The sequence below is a fragment of the Podarcis cretensis genome (genome assembly GCF_951804945.1).
Source record: "Podarcis cretensis genome assembly, chromosome: 7".
Classification (NCBI taxonomy): domain Eukaryota; kingdom Metazoa; phylum Chordata; class Lepidosauria; order Squamata; family Lacertidae; genus Podarcis; species Podarcis cretensis.
The window spans coordinates 47,518,526-47,538,722 of NC_137176.1; the positions used below are offsets into that span (position 1 = coordinate 47,518,526).

Here is a 20,197-nt window from a genome sequence, read left to right on the forward strand (position 1 = left end):
CCCATGGAGCTCAGGAATCCAGTTATGTCACCTCCTGCCTGCAGGGCTGGCAGCCTCTCACCCTTTTTAAAACACCCTCCCTTGTGGAATGTTTCCTCAGCCTCCTCTCCTTGGGAGTCCTCCGGGCAGCCGCTGCTGCTGCCCCTGGTCTCTGAGCTGCCCCCTGACCCCAAAGAGAGGTGCCTCCTCACATTGCCCCACAGGGGCCTGGGAAGAGGATGCCCCCAATGTTAATAGCCCAAAGGAGACTGGCCAAAGGTGAACGTGAGGCCAGCATCTGGAAGGCAGCAGTGGCAGCAGCAGGCACTGCTGACACTGCTTGTTGGAAAGGCTCCCCTTCAGCATTGGGCACTCAGCTCCCAGGCAAGCCTTGCACACAGCAAGCACAAGAAAGGCCAGTGCAGCGCATACTTGCCTCCCACTTGTCTGTCCATTCCCAACAGCAAGGGCTAGTGGACTGGCTGACTGGGCTCTCTCGCCCGCTTGCTTGCTTACTCTGAGGCCACCTCAGCTACTGGCAACCTGCACCCGCTAGCCAGCCCCAGAGGCACCATTCCCCTGGGGAACTTTTAGCCAAGGCTGCTGCAACAAACAGCCATGAAAGCCTTTGGGATGCAGAGATGCAAGAGGGCATCAGAGGAGGGAGGGATGGAGGGACAGAGGCCAGTGTTGCCCGCGGCACCAGTGACTATTATTCAAGGCACCCCAGGGTGCCATGGCACACTGGCTGAAAAGCACTGCTTTAGAGGGAAACTTTAGTGCAAAATTACTAAGCTAAAATTTCATCAGCAAATTTAATTACTTTAATTCAGACTTAATTGGGACTCTGAGGTTCTTCCCCACTGCAGGTGTTAATTTAACATAGCATAGCTGAAAAGATAGTATTCTCAACAGTACCAGCTCATGTAAATAATATGGACACCTCTCAGTATTTTGCAAGGGAGAAAGAGCATATTGAAAAACGTAAAGTATTTTTCCTTATTGGTAAATTTACATAGAAACTCTGAAACCTATCTCAAGTATCTTCTTGAAGATAAGTCAAATAATATTACTCTGGCCATGGCAAAATTTCTCTTGGCACTAATAAGAAATAGAAATCAACATGCTCTGGATAAAATATAGTGACTGTCTTGGAATCCCTGTATCTCTGCTGCATTCTGCTTTTGAAACTGTTTTGTGGGTCTTTGATGAACTGTAACAAAGAATGTGTATTATTAAAGTGGTTTTAAGCATTCTGTTGCCCTAGCACAACAAAGCCACTTTTACTGCACTTTTTGCAGTTTAGGAAAGTGATGGGGAAGTGCATTGAAAAGTGTGAACTGAATGTATACAGAAAGATGTATAAACTTCCTGCAAGCAAATGAAGATGAATGCGGAATGGGTGTATGTTCTCTCATAACCTCCCCACAAACTGAGAGTGAATGCTCCATAAATAGGTTATCTAGAGGAGTGAGCCATTCATTAACCTGTTGCTCTGTTGCTACTCTTGCATTTATGGCCTTTTGACCCTACTGATATATATATATAATAAATGTGGGTGGGTGCATGTGCACACGCATACCAAGTGACAATCACAACATGCATCTGATAAAATGAATTCTAGATCATGACTATGCCAAGATAGCAGTTTTTAAAAGTACCAAATAATCTTCTGTTGCATTTTATGGTGTTGGATTAAAATTGATGTCCCTCTGAAACAATAATCAGATAAGCATCTTCTTGATGGCTATTGCCAGAGTGTACTTAAGATCATTTTTAGGATAAGAACATGCAACTATTACTTACTTTTGCTGATTCTACTGGGAATTTTGAGAAAATTCACCTTGAATTCTCCCCCCCCCCCCGATCTTTTACAGACAACAGTAATTGATTATGTGAAGCCATCAGACCTTAAGAAAGATATGAACGAGACCTTCAAGGAAAAGTTTCCTTACATCAAGCTGACACTCAGTAAAATAAGAAGGTACCATTGCCCTGCAGCTACCCTTAATAGGTTTGCTAGATGGAGGAAAATATTAACAGTAGGTTTTCTGGAACAAAGGCCATTGTTACAGAAGAAGCCATATGTTTGCTTAGACTAGAAAGCTGAATAAATAAGATAGGGATCATGTGGTCTAAGTATATATTATGGTCCTGCAGTGTTTTTAAATATCTAAAGGAACAGAAAGGTAAGGACAAGGATGTGAATGTTCTTGTGAAAGCCGCTGAAAAAGGGATAGAGAGAGTTTCTGTTGCAACCAAAAGATAGTAAGACTTAATCATGGATATATTTTAATAGATGAAAGGTTGTTCTTCTATTGTTGAATTGGAGACGTGTTGGTACAAAGATGTCTGCTGCATTGCAAACTTCACAAATTGTTATTTCTCAGTGATCAGCAGGCTCCTAAAGTTGCATACAGGGAAGCACAACAGGGTACAGATGTGATGACAAAATACTTCATTAATACTTAAGAGCAGCCAAGGCCGAATACAATGGGACAACGTTGTGCTGTATCCTTTGTGCCCCTATCCCATTTGTACAGGGGTATCAATACCTTTTCAGTCCTCTGCAACAGCAGATACTTAAAAGTTAGGGAGCAAAAGGAATTATGGAAGAGCTATCATTGGGCCAGAACATTAGTATTTCAGGAGCTCCAGTTCCTTTGTCTGCTTCCATTTCCTTGCCTGCAGTCCACCGTCTTGTCCAAAATGATAGAAGTTAGAGATTCAAGACTTGCAATAATATTTTTGGACAAAAAAAAAAAAAATGACTTCAAACATGAACAATTCAATGTTCAGAAATTCAGGGGACACTTTACATTTGCAGGTGCTGAGAGTGAAGCATAGCAGTATGATACATGGCAGTTTATGGGTGGTGTTTAGGCAAGCCTTCTGAATGATAGGTAGTGCTATTACAATCTTTGAGTTTCTTCAGCAACACACCTTTCCCTCCCCTTTCAGCCTGAAGCGAGAGATGCGCAAACTAGCTCAAGAAGAGTGTGGTTTTGAGGAACCCACCGTGGCTATGGCCTTCGTCTATTTTGAGAAGCTTGCTCTCAAGGGGAAACTCAACAAGCAGAACAGAAAGCTCTGCGCTGGAGCATGTGTCCTACTCGCTGCCAAAATCGGCAGTGACCTCAAAAAGCATGATGTGAAACATCTTATCGATGTAAGTACCCCCAGGCCACAAACCTTCACCACAAAAAGTAGCAGTGAAGGAGGGTTGACCTGGCAGTGGCTTAGATGAAAGGAATTGCTGTGTCTTCATTATGTCATGCATTGGCATTTGCTTGTTAGCTGCATCAGAAAGGTTGAATGTAATTTTAAGACCTAAGATACCTATTTTAAACTTGCAAGTGCAATTGGAAGAAGCTGTTTAAAGTACATGACTAATACATCAATCTGTTTGGCTTTGTTGTAGAAATTGGAAGAGAAGTTCCGATTGAACAGGAGGGAGCTGATTGCCTTTGAATTCCCAGTGTTAGTGGCCTTGGAATTTGCTCTCCATCTACCTGAACATGAAGTGATGCCACATTATAGACGCTTAGTCCAGCATTCCTAGCACAGGCTACCCTTCCGAGAAGAGGGAGGGGTTTAAAAACTTTTTTTTCCCTGTTGAGCTCAGAAGAGCAGCAGTTACTACTGGAAATGCAAAAATGGGGGCACAGATGCCCCAATGCCCTTTATTCTCTTTTCAGTGCAGCTTTTCAACCTGATCGTAGGAATAATTCCTTAAGACTCTCAGGCTAGACGAACTGTTTTAACTACTCGACGCAAGTGATGAATGAGTTGCATGTGAGTGAACAGTGGGTGGAGCAGATTCACACCACTTGGACAAAAAAAGAACTTCCTTGAGTTCCCCATAAACTTTCCTGCGAGGAGAAGGAAGATAAAACAGCAGCCTTCATTTCACACTTTATTTAAACTATACATTCTGCTCCTGTGGAAACCTCATCAGCTTTCCCAGAAGCGGTTTCCATATTACGAAAGGATTCCTAAAGCAATGACGGGTTGCGGAAGATACCTTCACTGTGTCAACAACGTGCCAATCTATTTTTGTATCTGTTATTGAAAGTGCACTTTTCCTGGTGGGTGGGATGATGATTTAGTTGAGAGACGCTGAGCAGGTTTGGAATCAGGTGGAAGGAAGCCTTGGATCATTGCTAGAATTTTGTTTACTAAAGGCCAGAGGACAACTTTTCTCTATTTGCCTAAAGACGTAATTACTGAAAGGGAGATAATCCGGGTTCATTTGAATAACCAGGCATAATCCCTGGTTGTTAGTTTGTTTTCCCCACATCAACATCTTTTATTTTTTTTTATATAAAGATTACACTACTTAAAAAAAAAAAGGTATGACACCTACAAGTGAGAAACCAACAGCTGCTTTTGTTTTCACTTTTGTATGCGATGCCATTCAAATGTTCAGTATAGAAGAGAGGACATTTGGAAAGTGTCTTGTTCTAAGCCACATGCGTACTTCTAACCTCTGTACCTTCCCTCTGTGGAGATGGTTAGACTTGCACTCTGTAGTGTTTGTATTTTGTGCTCTATGTTAGAGTGCATTCTGAGGCACGTTGATGGTGCTGTATGTTTAAACAGTGTTTTTTTAAAACCAACTTGTACAGCCAAGGGCCAGAATTGGCCGCCTAGGGCCTTGATAACAGACACTTGCCTCAAGTGTGGGTAATTTTTTGTTGTTGTTGCTGTTGTTTTAAAATAGAATTGGCTGTACAGATCAAATTTCAGAGTAGGGGGGGCCACTGAAATTGTTAAATTTTTTCATACTTCACTACTTAGCAAACTTATAGTACTTTAACTGTGTTCATAAATTACAAAACCCAGGCTGAGATGCAAAGCTTATACAATCCCCATGTGTGTTCTGTTTTCTAAATATTTGTATGTGTGCATTTGGGGTTGTATATAATGTAGCACTACGGTGAATGTTCTGCTGGTAGACGAATTTCTCCTTGCGGAAGGGAACATTCTTGCCCTCTTCCCACCCCCCACAAACAGCCTAAACATGTTCTGAGGCTTCCTCCAGCCCTCCAGAGCAATTTGGGGACAGTGCAGTGGCGTAGCGTGGGGGGTGCAGGGGGGGCCGGGCGCAACATCTGGGGGTTAGGGAAATCCACGGGTTAGGGGGCGCAAATCCACGGGTTTGTGGGCGCAAATCCATGGGTTAGGGGGCGCAAGTTACTTGCCTTGCCCCGGGTGCTGATAACCCACGCTACGCCACTGGGACAGTGTGAGGCATTTGCAGGGGGAGGAGAGCGGGGCAATCCCGTTGGATAGCACTAATCCTTGTGCTAGCCCAACTAATTAGTTACATTCTGCCTGCATGTGTATATGTGTGTATATACATGCGTATACACACACACATATACACAATATGAGAAGATAATGACAGCTGGATGTGCTTGCTACTATGCTAGAGGACATACAACAAAGAATTAAATTACTATTTTTATATGTAGTTAATGTACATGTCCCACTTTTTCTAGTGCAGATTCAGTTAACACAGTTCTTGGCTGACACAGTGATTTCAATAAAGTTGAGTATTTTACTGTTTATAGCGTAATACAATTAATTGAGCAACAGTTGTGTCCACCAAGATAATCTACCACTTTTTTTTTCTTTTTTCCTGTAGCAGTCATTAGTGACGCTGGAAATGACAGAAGTTGGGAACAAAAGTACAGCCAAGAAAATATACAAATACAAAACTCCATTGAAACCTGTAGATTTTGAAACAAAAATCCACTTTATTGGTGTAGCTTTGCTTCCTCTTTTTGGCTTTCAAACACGAATGCTCCATTGTCTGACTTGTATATTGCAAGTATAAACTAAAAATATATTGAATGATACATCCGTTAGAGGAACTAAGAATAAAACTCTGTTGTTAAAGTAAAAAAATTGCCAGTTCCAGAATTCTCACTCACTTGCCCTCTTCCATATTAATGTATTCCCATAAGCTAGTTTGAAGAATGGAGAAAAACACTATATAGTTTTCTGCAACTCCAAGGAAATCCTCATTTAAATTAAGGGAATTTGCATTTTCTGCATCGTCATTTAGCCAAACCCCCAAAATGTATATTCTGCATAGCCTCAAGACCAAAAACTGTTCTGCAATGCATAGTTAAAAGGTTTATTGATTAAAACAATCGTTACCATTTTAAAAGATTGCACTTTAGGGTGGGCCTGGCTTCAGCTGTGGTCCAGTGCATATTATTTGGAGGGCCTAAGACCCAAGTGCATACATAAGATCAGAGAGGATGTTTTATAATTCCTTTACCGTTATCATTTTGCATGGAAAGACTGTTCTTGGATGGCAAAATTCAGAGTGGAGAATGATGGCACTTTGTAAACCAAAGGAATACCCTGTGCTCTGGCCGCCACCTAACCTGAAACAGCATCTGTGCCTTCAACAATTTTGGGGGAAAGAGAGCCCCTGTCCCTAGACCCTCTATTGCTGCAGAGAGCTATTCACCCACATTCCTTTCCTATTTGCTGTGGGACAGTATCCCTGTTAATATGTTATCCCTCCTCCTTTGAAAAGAGGTGGTGCAGACGGCATAGTGGGTGTGGATCTTTGGCTGATGCCTTTCTGAGGCTACCAGGGACAGAAAGTACACAAGTGCAGTGCCATTACTTCAGTATGGGTTTGCGTAGTGCAAATGCAGTTCTAAACCCTTTCAATATCTATGCAGGTTTATGCAGAGTCAAGATACAGAAATTAGCCCTCATCAACAAACTGGATAGGATTCTTGACTGGCATGTTTGTTGGAAACATCTTGCTTTCATTTGCAGAAATGTTTGGCTGCTTCTTTTGTGGGGGGGGGGGGGAGTTACAGGGGAAGGCGTTTTGCATAAAAGCACCGACAAAAATGAAAAAAAAACTTTGTAGCGTAAATTGAAGCCATACTGATGAAATGTCAATGTACAAAACACGACTGAAGTAATCTACAGTAATTCTCCCTTCTTTCTCCAAGATTGCATTAAAATAGCAGAATAAAAGAAAAAAAGGTTTTATTTTTGTTTCTCAAAACCAAGAATTTTGACTTGTAAATAGTTCCATAAAAAAAGAGAAAAGACATGGGCTTTTGTAAAATCCATTTCTTTTCTCTTCATAATGTTTTGAGATGATGTACTATGCACTGTATTGTACAGATTATTATTTTGAAAAGCTGTTTTCTCCGCATACACCCAAGCAAGTGAAACTTTTCAAAAGCTCTGCCTGCCTACAGTGTTACACAAATTGTGTAGGGGTGGTGGTGCAGGAACAATGAGGCCGCCGATACCTAAATACAGTATGTCTTTAAGATTAAATTGTTGGTGTCTCTCACTTCATTGCTACCATTACGTTCCGAAGTGTTCATTATTCAGTGGATTTTTAAAATTCTGTAACTTAAATGAAAAGAAAAACAAGTGGTTTTCAAGTAGGCTTAGCATAGTGTAATAGCTTTTGTTTACATCTATATTGTTCACAGGGAAAAGAGAGTGAAGTCTTAATAGCAGTGCAAAAACATTGCAATACAACAGCAATTCTAACATGGGAACACCTATCTCCTCTTGTCTGAAAAGAGCTAGTACTGATGGCAAGAAAGAGGAAAGCAGGGCTCATGTTTTGCAAACTAAAGGTTCCAGGTCCTCTTGCATCTCCAAGACACTGTCTTGAAACCCTTCAGAGCTGCTGCCAGTCAGTAGATGAGAGACTGATTGTGTGTGTGATTCTGGACAAGGCAGCTTCCAGTGTAAGAAAGGTTCTCAGCGCAGTGAACTTTGACTGTATCATTAAATGCAAAAGCCTCATAGGGCATCCACAGGACTCGATACTGGACAGTAACAGTCATTTTATTACACACCTGCACCTGATAAACAGTAAGAATTTTACCACTTGGCAGGAAAATACTAAAACTCAAGTTACTGGCGTGTGAAGGGCCTGATCTTTTTCACCATGATGTCACACAATATTAGCTACAAGGTTCTGCTATGGACTGTTTTCCCATGAAATTTCATTAGAACTACTTGTTGTGTTCTATCTTATACAAATATCCTGGCTTGGAGACAGAGATGTGCCCATTGAAGGGTATAGATAGAAAATTACTCCCACCCTCCCCTCTCTGCAGTAGCTCTGGAAAATGCCTCTTCTAAGAATCAGGGAAGCCTACTTAACAGTGAAGGAACTGGGGATCTCCAAAAAATTAAGACTACAATTCCCATCATCCCTGACCACTAGTCTGCTAGCTAGGGACCATGGGAGTTGTAGGCCAAAAACATCTGGAGGAGGGCCGAGTCTGAGGAAGCCTGGTTTACACCATAAAGATCACAACTCTACACTCCTGCAAGAGGGGTGTCCAGTTTTTTTCAAAGTACTCTGCTAAACAGAGGAGGACTTATGCCAGCACAAAAACAAAAACACCTTTCCTATTCAGCTTGTGTATGCTACATACATACATACATGAGGGATGCAGGTGGTGCTGTGGGTTAAACCACAGAGCCTAGGGCTTGCCGGTCAGAAGGTCTGCGGTTCGAATCCCTGCGACGGGGTGAGCTCCCGTTGCTCAGTCCCAGCTCCTGCCAACCTAGCAGTTCGAAAGCATGTCAGAGTGCAAGTAGATAAATAGGTACCGTTCCAGCGGGAAGGTAAACAGTATTTCCGTGCGCTGCTCTGGTTCGCTGGAAGCAGCTTAGTCATGCTGGCCACATGACCCGGAAGCTGTACGCTGGCTCCCTCGGCCAGTAAAGTGAGATGAGCGCCGCAACCCCAGAGTCTTCTGCGACTGGACCAAATGGTCAGGGGTTCCTTTACCTTTATGCTACATCTACCTATTAGAGTTGCAAGATGAGGACACAGCTAATCTAACAGGACTTGCCAGCTGCCATTGGCTACATACGGCCTATTGAAAAGCCATTAGCACCTATTAAAAGGCACTTGGAGCTGTCATGTTTTGAATAAGCTTTTCTAGTCCTAGACTAGGAAAGGATTAAAGTGTTTTATTTTCCCCAGATGTATTAATAATTAGCGCTGCCAGCCACATTTCAGTTATGCAGTTAATTAAGCATTGCTGATGCCGCATCAGCCTGTTGACAGGTAACTTAAAAGCAATCAGTTTTGCCTATAACACCTAACAAAAACCTCCAGTAGTGCCCATAAGGAAGTATAAAAAAATACTGTTTAATAAATAAAACTACCACTTAGCCACATTTTTTTAAAAAAACTACACATTAATTTTGAAAGGCAAAATAAACTAAAGCTCTTACAGCTATATATATCTCCTCAAAATATTATTAATAGGACTTCCACTGCATCTCATTAGGAAAGTTTATTTCCCTTTGAAACCAGCTGCTTGGTTATGCTTTTGATGCATAAATTATATATAATTGCTGCAATAAATTATACATATTGGTATTGCCACCCAGAGTGGCTGGGGAAACCCAGTCAGATGGGCAGCATATAAATAAATAATAATTATTATTATTAACCATAGCAACATATTCTCAGTTTCCATTTCAGGCATTGCCACTTAATATCTTTAGGTAAAGGTAAAGGACCCCTGGACAGTTAACTCCAGTCAAAGGCAACTATGGGGTTGCGGCGCTCATCTTGCTTTCAGGCCAAGGGAGCTGGCATTGTCCACAGGCAGCTTTCCAGATCATGTGGCCAGCATGACTAAACCGCTTCTGGCACAATGGAACACCATGACGGAAACCAGAGCACACAGAAATGCCATTTACCTTCCTGCCACAGCGGTACCTATTTAACTACTTGCACTGGCGTGCTTTCAAACTGCTAGGTTGGCAGGAGCTGGGACAGAGCAACGGGAGCTCACCCCGTCACAGGGATTCGAACCACCAACCTTTCAATCGGCAAGCCCGAGAGGTTCAGTGGTTTAGACCACAGTGCCACCCACATCCCATTTAATATTTTTATGTACGTGTGCACCAGTTTTGGAATGTTTCTCACGCAGGGCCTTTAGCATCATATCCCTGGCCACACAGTCAGCAAACATGAGAGGGGACTTAAGTGCCTACAGACTTGTTCATATGTAGCTCTTCCACATTGTGTGTGTGTGTCTCCTTGGCTAATCAGGCTCCCCAGCCATGTGAAAGAGGGGAGCAGGTGTATGATGGGAGGCAACTTTCTAGACCAAAATGAGTCATGGATCTGTAATCTGGAGCAACTTTAAATCCCAAACAAGATGGCAACCTGTTGTGAGATACAAAAACCCATTTTGTACTCGCAGGTAGCAGCTAATGTTCTTCCCCAACCGCCATAATAATGATATTGTGGCCATCACAGATGTATGATTTGTTCTCAATTCCAAACTGACAGGCTGCAAGCCTGAATGAATACCTAAATAATTGCCTTTTGAAGCTTGAACCATGTAGGGGTTTATTTATTTATTTTTGCTTTACATTAGGCTTTTGATTAATGACTGAGTAAAAAGTACATAATTCAACCCTTTTGAGGATATGAAGAGCGATAATGGCATCTGAATGCCCTTGAAGGGGCAGCTGTCCAGAACCAAAAGGCTGAGAGTGGGAGAGAGCAGAAGGCTAACATTGCTATGGAAACTGCCTATATTCCAATGAAACATAGTTGCAGAGGAAACGACAAAAGAAGGTCAGTATGCTTCCAAATACATAGCAAAGATTGAGGCTTCAATCAAATGCTCGCTAACCCAGGAGTAAGCCTCACTGAACTCAATGGGACTTACTTCCAAGGAGCCATATATAGATTTGCATTATAAACTATACAGTGGTACCTTGGGTTACATATGCTTCAGGTTACAGACGCTTCAGGTTACAGACTCCGCTAACCCAGAAATAGTACCTCGGGTTAAGAACTTTGCTTCAGGATGAGAACAGAAATCGTGCAGCAGCGGCGCGGCGGCGGCAGTGGAAGGCCCCATTAGCTAAAGTGGTGCTTCAGGTTAAGAACAGTTTCAGGTGAAGAACGGACCTCCAGAACAAATTAAGTTCTTAATCCGAGGTACCACTGTACTGTACACTTGTAGGGATTGCACCTATTGGAATTTAAGATGTGTAAATGCTTTTGTGTGTGTGTGTGTATAATAGATAACAATACAAGACAGAAAAAATACACATTGAAAAATGCAAATAAGATTTACTACTCAGTTATTTTACATTCAACATGGCCGTGTGCTAATCAGTTATCACTTCAAGGTACTCTTTTCTATTAGCTGAGCTTTCCAGCGCCCATGAACACACATCAGATTGTGGTTTCTGGTTTTCAGATATTTGGGCTAAGGGGGGGTGGGGGGCAGTCCAAAGCTTGAACTAAACATCTCTTAGCTTTTTTTATGCAGACAGAATAATTGAATGTGATACTTCCATCTTATAAGAGAGTATACCAAATCTATGCTGGTTACAGTTTTATTTTCACAGTGAATAAGGTCACTCAGCCTAATTTAGTTTAAAAAAACCATACAGAAGAAGTGTTCCACAAAGAATACAGCTGTTCTGGTGCTATACATCAGTGGAGGATCATCAGCTACCTGGTTGATAACCTTAAACTGAATGGAAACTCTGACAAGAACGCCTGCAGAACTGGTACCTATTTGCAAGGTATGGCAGAAACAGTCGCTTTGCTTGTGCTTTCATGTAGATACTCCCAAGTGCCAATCTTCAAAATGCTCATGCTTAAGGCTCAGTAGGAATTGCTTATAATCATGGAACAAAAATTAGCCACCTCCTGCTGCAATCATGACACAACTATTCAATAGGATTTGGTTCTGAAAAGACACGTCCGATTGCGCTGTTGGACATTGTGCTTGTCTGTGTCCACACTCAAGAACATATAGAAAGTGCGCCCTCTTCCTCTGCATGCACATACAAACAGATTTCCGCAGTGGATTCACATTGCAACCCTTACTCATTTACACGAGAGCAAATCCCATTAAACAGGTCTTCTTTCTGAGCAGACCCACGTGGTTTTGTTTCTTCATGTTTCACTGGAGTTGTGTATGATGGGAGAGCAAGGAAGCAGCAAGCACACCACTTGGGCAATGCATGTCCCAGACTGAGCACAAAATACTACCAAGTCTTCCCTGTACCCAGATACACCAGGAAATCTGCCACAGACCAAGAAGCTTGTCCATTCTTCCTTCATAAGTGAGACTACGGTCCTATAATTTATGTTGTGATAAAGGGACAGCCGTCAAATTCTGAATGGTGCAGAACTCGAAGTAAGGTTGGAAAGGGGGCAGGATAAGCACCTTTCTTACAGCAGTGCATGCCCAGATGGTTCTACGGTAGTGGATCTAGTTTAGTTGAGACTGCACAATTTAGTTTAGCCTGGCTAGCATAAAGGTTAACGGAGCCCTGACTTTCCGCACTACTATTAATAACATTTTTATGGCTCTGAAGAAAGAAGAACATGGAATTAAGTCACTTGCAGTTTGCACATCTTCACTGCTGTTGCTTTGGATTTTTCATTCACTATTACCCCTGATGGGAATGCTTGGTTATTCTCTTCTTCATAATTTCTCCTTATATATTCATATGCCAGTCCTTTCGATGTAAAGCAGTGAGGCTTCAGCAAATCCACCAAGTAAAAGACTGTTAAAGAAAGCAGAGGAGAAGCTTTATTAACAAAGATTCACTTGGGCAATTCATAGGAAACTCACTGAACAGGATGGCATTGCCAAAATAGTCGGTAATTTTCATGCTGAGGTATTTCTTCAGTTCCTTAAGTAATAGAATAACAACCACTGGTAATTTGTTGAGAGTATGATGGCATCCCAGTTGCTTACCCCTGGTTCCTCAAGATGACAGGAACTTGGTCCCTCACTTAGGAGCACAATGGCACCTTTGTGGAACCACCCATTAAAGCCTTCTGGATGCCAGAAGCAATTGTATACATGCATGGCTGAACTGCATGGGGAAAAGGAACATTTTGGCGGCCAAGGTTGTTTGACATGTAGAAGGTACTCCAAGCACTGGGCCCCAGAGTTTCTTGGGCCTCCACATGTTATTTGACTATTAATGCTGCACCCTCTGCCCTCTGATAATACTCTGGGTTTTCTTCCAGTCCTGTCCTCTCTAACTATCACAAAGCTCTATGAACTATTTATTGATTTAATGAACCTTAACACTCTTGGAAGAGGGAAGGGGTGGTCTTTGTTACAGTTAGGGTGCTACTTCCTTCTAGAATACCACTTGTCCTCCCAGTGCCTGATGGATGAATCTTTATTAACCTAGGAAAATTCTGAATAACTGGTTTGGATCAAGGAATTGGTCTTTTTTTAAAAAAAGTAATTACTCTCTTATGGCGACAGCCTTTTGGGACCAACATCGCCAGTGGCGGGCGGAGCAATGAATGTAAATTTTACATTTTTGCAGTAGCAAGAGTCCTTATCGGTTCCAGAACACAGTCCAGCCAGGAAATAAACATTAGAGGCGGGTGAAGCAAGGCTGGGGAGGGTCTGGAGAGCATCCAGGGGCCTCATTTGGCCTTCAGAGCTGATGTTCTCCACACATGGTCAACATAGTGGCTTGAATCCAAAGCATATCATGATCTGATCTCTCACTGGAATGCAGTCCCCAATTCTTCTCTCTGAAGATCCTCTCTCATGTCCTATCACAAACTGTTTCAGAGGGTTCCCTGACCCTTAAAGAGTAGCTCTTTGCATCAGGAAGGAAAAGGAGAGGCCTGATGCAGTTCTTTGGACCCAAGCCTTTATGCTTTTGGAGTCAGAGAAAACACACAATAATTTCTAGGGCTCAATCTCTGTGCACGTCTGCTCCATGAATAGCTCTCAGATAAGAAAACTGCTTGGTGATCATTGCAGAAAGTAAAAAAGAGAAATGGTAGAGCCTATTTGAAATGTAGCTAGTTGGAATTCTTTTTTATTTTATCGCACCATTTATGGTACCCCCTCTTCTTTTTTATTTTTTAAGAATAATTTTTTATTAACCGACCAATCACATCAAATCAAACCAAATTACATAAATTCCAAATTGCACAGCCAAATTTTAAATTTTTGTTGGGGGTACCCATATTTAAAGTTCTGAAGGGGATCCAATCAACTTCTTGCTTCTTACTGCTGTTTTAATGTCCACAAATCTAACCTTATGATGTTCACAGTACTATCCAGTCCTTTCTTCTTGTTTTTCCACATCTCTTGTTGTTATTTTCATATATTTTTCCTTTCTCTTTGTGGCCTCTGATAGTCTCCACAAGCTGGTTAGACAGTTTGTAATCCTGCGTGGATATTATTATTTTTTATCCAGTAGCCATATCCAAACGTTTTCCATGTAACATCACTTCCATACATCAAAACAGTCTTAGCGTCATTAATCTTCACCAATCTGCCTCCTTTCTCAAAACCTCTGAGGAGATTCACCAGGAATGCAGTCTGAAAACAAGTCTGTTCCTTCTCTCGGCTATAAATCCTTTGGCAAGATGGCGACTCCGAATTAATTGCTGCGCCATTCCAAAAGCTTTTATTGCTTCTCGATCTCCATAAAGCATACTTTTGGTTAAAGTTTATCTCCACACAGACCTTAATCATCCTGCTTGGGTCAGTTCAACCGACGATTCTAATGAGGAGGGGTTCTTGTAAATCACATAGAAGGGAAGTAAAAAAGGTCCCCCCCCCCATTCAGCCCCGTTGTCAACATACCCAGCCTTTGGTTTATCTTCATCGTAAAATATTCCTGTTTCTCCAACCCGTCGTCTTCTTTCGCAGAGGTCACTTAAATTAGCAGACTTCACTCCCCTTCTTCACTTGAAATATGTGCATTTGCTTCTTTTGTAATTAATTATTCCAAATTGCTGCAGCTAGTGCGCGATCAGAGACAGCGTCCAGGAGAGCCAAGGTCCACACGGGGGCATTCTGCCTAGGGCCCTCACCCCCTTCTTTCGAATTAGGGGGTGATTTATGGGCACAGCAGGCAAGGGCAGTGTTCCCCATTTCCTTGGGGCAACAAGGGAGGCTGCCTACTCCCATAACAGCCTCTTAATTACCCCGTGTGGGTCGGAGAGATGGTATTGTCGGCCATCTTCCAATGCGCCCCCTAGTGGCCCCCTATGGTACCCCCTCTTCTTTATCCTCAACATCCTCATCTGTCACGTTAGGCTGACAGAGAGAGAGAGAGATTGGCCCCAAGGTCATATAGCAAGCTTTGGGGCTGAGCTGGCATTTGAATTCACACCTATCCAGTACAACAATCTAGGCACCACACCAAGAATAGGCAACCTTTGGTGCTCCAGTTGTTGGACTCCAATTCCTATCAGTTCCAGCCAGCATGGTCAACAGTCAGTTATTCTTTCTGGAACGAAAAACTTGGGAAGTAACCTTCACAATGGGACTTTAATTGGATGGATCACTTTGATGTCCTATCCGTTTATACAATAGTCTGCCAGACTGGCCTATGACACAACGGTCCATGCAGTACATTCATCAAAGGCACTTCCTCAGCTTCTTGCTTCTCCCATCACCATTCTAGCAATGACATTTCCTACTCTGCACTAATCTTACGAACAACACAGCTTGAACAAAGGGCTCCAGAGGTAGCAGAGTTCAGTGGAGCTGTCTCTTGTTTCTAAAGATGTCAGCTCACACTTTATTCATCTTGAGCAAGGGGGAAGTCGTGTCTCCAGCTCTTTTCTTAAGTCACTCAACAAGAAGAATCCACAAATCGCTGGCTCAGCTCCATTTCCTTTTCTACAATTCAGTGTTATGACCTTGTATTTTAAGCCACAAGGCTTAGTTTATGAAACAGCAAATCTCCTTATGGAACTTTATAAATAAAACAAACTTTTGTAGTTTTTATTGGTAAGAGGGCATTTTTACACGGCAAACCATGCAAAGCTGTCTGGATTTTAATAGCATTACATCCATTTAAACTCTTAGCTTCACCACCAGGCTGTTTTTGCAAATTATGCAAGTGCCACTGCTCCTGAAAAGGCAAGCTCTTGCATAACCATTATGGTGCAAACCATTTTATAATGATATCATTATTCCTCATGAGCCTGGAATAATAAAAGATATGGTAGCTCAGAAATACTGCCATTTTACTTTGTGGGGAAGGATGTTGGAGAAAGACCCAATTGCAAACTTTCCATGAACACTTACTTGAACTTCAGCAGATCTTATGCATGATACCATATCATAGCACTGCAGATATACTGGCTACCAGCCCTAGTTTGAAATTAACTGTTCACTTGCTTGGATGCTTGCAAAACCTTAATGTCCCTAACAAGAATCACAGAATTGGTGGAGGTCCTGTAAGATATCTCACCTTGATGCACAAAATCCAGAGCTGGAGCATCATCACCAGGCAGCTGTCCAGCCTCTGCTTGAAAACCTCCACTCTAGATCAGGAGTGTGGAACCTCTTCCAGTTTCTTAACTCCATGCCTAATTTTATAAACCTTTATCCTCATCACCCTTAGCCACCTTCTTTCTATCTATATTGATGATTGAGGCCCTTGCTAATCTAATGGCATTTCTGTACAACTTTTCTCCTATCCAATGAAAGGTGTTCCTGGTATTCCTTTGCTGTGCATAGTCCATGCACCTTCCCCAAAGCAGCCTTTTAACTGTGGGGAAAATATTGTTTGTTACTATGGTATGTATGATTATATATTGTAAACTACTCTGTGATCTTCTTATTGTACAAAATGTTGCTTAACTGTTTTTGTTTAAAATCAGAAGAAATTAATGAACATAATTTGGAAATCCAACAGCAAATTCAGAACAGCCATAATTTTTATTCCCCCCCCCCCCGCAAAATACTTACCAACAGGCTGTTGGTACATTCATTGCAATCTCAAAGAAGAATGGGGATAGAGCAGATGTTAAAACCTAGAAAAGACACGGAAGATGGCAATTTGTTACATCAACTTCCCGTAAGTTCATTGGCAAGAATATTAACACTCAAAAGAGATATTTTGAGAGGGGGACAGTACAAAAAGTTAAGAAAACTTTTTTAAAACCAGGGCTCCACACTGTAACTGATTCAATTGTAGATTAATCATTTTAAGGATATAATTGAAGGGCATTTCCTTGCAGGACACAGAAGTACCACTTCATTTTGCTTAAATTGGCTTAGATGTTTTGCCTTTTAAGTTGAAGTTGCTATTAGCATCCTTCTAACCACAAGGACCCATTCAACTAAACTGACAGAGCTATTTGTTGGAATCATTGTCAGACGGTGCATCTTTTAAACCTGCCTGTGCCATGATGCTGATGAGTCTTGATCTTGTTTACTTGCAAATCTATTTTATGTGTTACTGTCGAATGTTGCATAAAATATTAAGATTTCCATATTCCCAACTTCCATTAAAATTAAATAAAATTGCCTTTTCCTTCCAGCGACGCATAGTAGCTTTTGTTTGTCTCGAGAGGGAAGGCATATTTCCTCTCAAGACAAACAAAAGCTACCATGCGTCACTGGAAGGAAAAGGCAATTTTAAGATTCTAAAACAAAAGTTCATTGAGCTTTTGCAGTATGTTCAAGCTATTGAACTGTAAAGGTGAGCCTTCCTGAGGCGGATTGGCACAGTTCTCTGAGTTATTTTCCAAAAGAGTCCAGCTACACCCTGAGCTCTTTTCATCACTTGGGTCTGTTTGCCTAGGGGCATGGCTAGCTGGAAAGCTAAATGGTGGCATAATTCTGTGTCTCCAATCACCCTGGGACAAAATCGAAGCAGAGTGGATCCTATTGACATCTAATCAAAAAGTTTCATACAAGCCTCAGCAAGGTGATGATCCAAGGAATACAGGGACCAAAAAGCAAATCTGCAAGTTAGTTCTTCAGGAAGAAACAGAGGGAGCTCTGCCTGAGGCTTCAGGAGAGGCCTCAGACACTGACAGTCACAAGCCAAAAGGCAAGATGAAGGCCCCCAAAGGAGGGGAAATAGCTGCCACAATGGATGAGGGCAGAGACTCAGATGAGTACATTAAAAAAATAAGGCAGGCCCTATAAACAGCCCTAACTCCATTTGAGCAGAAATTGGATATGCTTTCTAACTAAATACAGTGGTACCTCGGGTTAAGTACTTAATTCGTTCCGGAGATCCGTACTTAACCTGAAACTGTTCTTAGCCTGAAGCACCACTTTAGCTAATGGGGCCTTCCTGCTGCTGCCGCGCCGCCAGAGCACGATTTCTGTTCTCATCCTGAAGCAAAGTTCTTAACCTGAAGCACTATTTCTGCGTTAGCAGAGTCTGTAACTTGAAGCATATGTAACCTGAAGCATACGTAACCCGAGGTACCACTGTATCAATTTATTTATTTTGTAAAAAAACAAACTGTGCACACAATCTTGCTCTAACCAACCAGTTTGAAATCCAACTCTTACAAATGTTGACTAAAGTTTTAGTTATGAAGCTGGAGGAACAACCAGACAGCGACAGAAGGAAAAACGGTTGTCTTCCAGAGAACCAGGAAGTGGAGGACATGGCGCATTTCATTAATGACTGGATACGCTCCCTGAACTTAAACATACCACTGTCCCTCAATGACATCGAAAGAGCTCACCAGGTTCCAGGAGGCAGAAACAGAACTGGGGGAGCCCCAAGAGATGTGGTAATTCCCTTTGAATACTACAGGCTCAAAGACACTCTTTCCAAAGCACTGCGGAACGTTAGAAACCTAAAATACGGGCAAAGTCACCATTGAAATATTCCAGGATATCAGCCCAGCTACACTGCGGTGGCGGAAGGACTCTCTGGCCTTATACACCAGCCCTAAAAGAAGCGGGCATAGCCAGGGCTTCCCTTTTAAGCTGATAGTCCAGCACAAAGGCAGAACCCCAAGAAGCTGATGCTTTTCCCCAGCCCAAGCACACAACAGCACCATCTCAGGCTGGACAACCAAAAAAAGGCAGAAAGAAATAAGGTATCTCCAAACAGAAGTAAGAAATTGTTTTACAGTGGTGCCTCACAAGACGAAAAGAATGCGTTCCGCGAGTCTCTTCGTCTAGCGAAGCAAGCCCATTGACGGCTTAGCGGATTAGCGGCTTTTAGCAGCTTATCGGCTTATCGGCTTAGCGGGTAAGCGGTTTAGCGGCTTAGAAAAAGGGGGGGAGGGAAAAAACCCCGCAGGAACTCGCAAGACATTTTCGTCTTGCGAAGCAAGCCCATAGGAAATTCGTTTTGCGAAGCGCCTCCAAAATGGAAAACTCTTTCGTCTAGCGAGTTTTCCGTCTTGCGAGGCATTCGTCTTGCGGGGCACCACTGTATTTCCTTATGCCTCACTCCTCAATCCCTAACCTCCTTACTTGGCTGCTGTGGTTGCAGGTAGATAATTCCCTCCCTACCCCAATCCTTAGGAACTACATTTCTTCCCCCCTTTAAAAAAAAAAATATTTATGATTTCTGCATAAATAACGTTTTTTAGGGCTCACCCATTCTGTTGTTTAATGGGGATAGTAAGCTTCCTGCACACACATTAATTCTCTGTTGTCTATATGATGTTCTGCTCTAAATCACTGCCTTCCTACATTTCCTCCTCTCAGTCCAGATTTTATCATACCCTCTTCTCAGTGTATCCATGAAAATCCAGACTGAGGAAGAGGAAAGCATTGCTAGGAGAACATCATACGGACAACAGAGAATTACTGGAGGTACAGGAACGCAGGTTCAGGGACGCAGGTGGCGCTGTGGGTTAAAGCCTCAGCGCCTAGGGCTTGCCGATCGAAAGGTCGGCGGTTCGAATCCCTGCGGCGGGGTGCGCTCCCGCTGCTCAGTCCCAGCGCCTGCCAACCTAGCAGTTCGAAAGCACCTCTGGGTGCAAGTAGATAAATAGGGACCGCTTACCAGCGGGAAGGTAAACGGCGTTTCCGTGTGCGGCTCTGGCTCTGGCTCTGGCCAGAGCAGCGATGTCACACTGGCCACGTGACCCGGAAGTGTCTCCGGACAGCGCTGGCCCCTGGCCTCTTAAGTGAGATGGGCGCACAACCCCAGAGTCTGTCAAGACTGGCCCGTACGGGCAGGGGTACCTTTACCTTTACCTTACAGGAAGTTTGCTATCCACATTAAACAACAGTATCGATAAGATCTCAGGGTCTCTGAAACCTGGGTTGCTGCCATAGTAGTGGCCTACATGCCAAGGAAAGAGGGTGATGCCACCACCAACTGACCACATCCACCCTAGTTCACATCCACCCTAGTTCAGAAAAGGAAAGAGGCATGTGTCAAACAAGCAAAACATGAACTGGTCTCAACAGGCGCTGGGCATCAGAGC

The 20,197-nt window shown here is 42.7% G+C and overlaps 2 protein-coding genes across 4 annotated transcripts in view; one reads left to right on the top strand and one right to left on the bottom strand.

Moving 5' to 3' along the window:
* CABLES1 (Cdk5 and Abl enzyme substrate 1) overlaps positions 1–4,505 on the top strand; it is a 49,505-nt gene extending 45,000 nt beyond the window's left edge. For both annotated transcript variants that reach the window (XM_079982716.1, XM_079982717.1), the window contains 3 exons: positions 1,857–1,963; positions 2,941–3,148; positions 3,401–4,505. In XM_079982716.1, the coding sequence (XP_079838842.1) occupies positions 1,857–1,963; positions 2,941–3,148; positions 3,401–3,541 (456 nt within the window). In that variant the 3' untranslated portion in view covers positions 3,542–4,505. The remainder of the gene's footprint in view (positions 1–1,856; positions 1,964–2,940; positions 3,149–3,400) is intronic.
* Positions 4,506–11,087: 6,582 nt separating this feature from the next.
* TMEM241 (transmembrane protein 241) overlaps positions 11,088–20,197 on the bottom strand; it is a 39,709-nt gene continuing 30,599 nt past the window's right edge. For both annotated transcript variants that reach the window (XM_079982774.1, XM_079982773.1), the window contains 2 exons: positions 16,749–16,813; positions 11,088–12,561 (listed from right to left, as the gene is read on the bottom strand). In XM_079982774.1, coding sequence (XP_079838900.1) covers positions 12,501–12,561; positions 16,749–16,813 — 126 coding nt within the window. In that variant the 3' untranslated portion in view covers positions 11,088–12,500. The remainder of the gene's footprint in view (positions 12,562–16,748; positions 16,814–20,197) is intronic.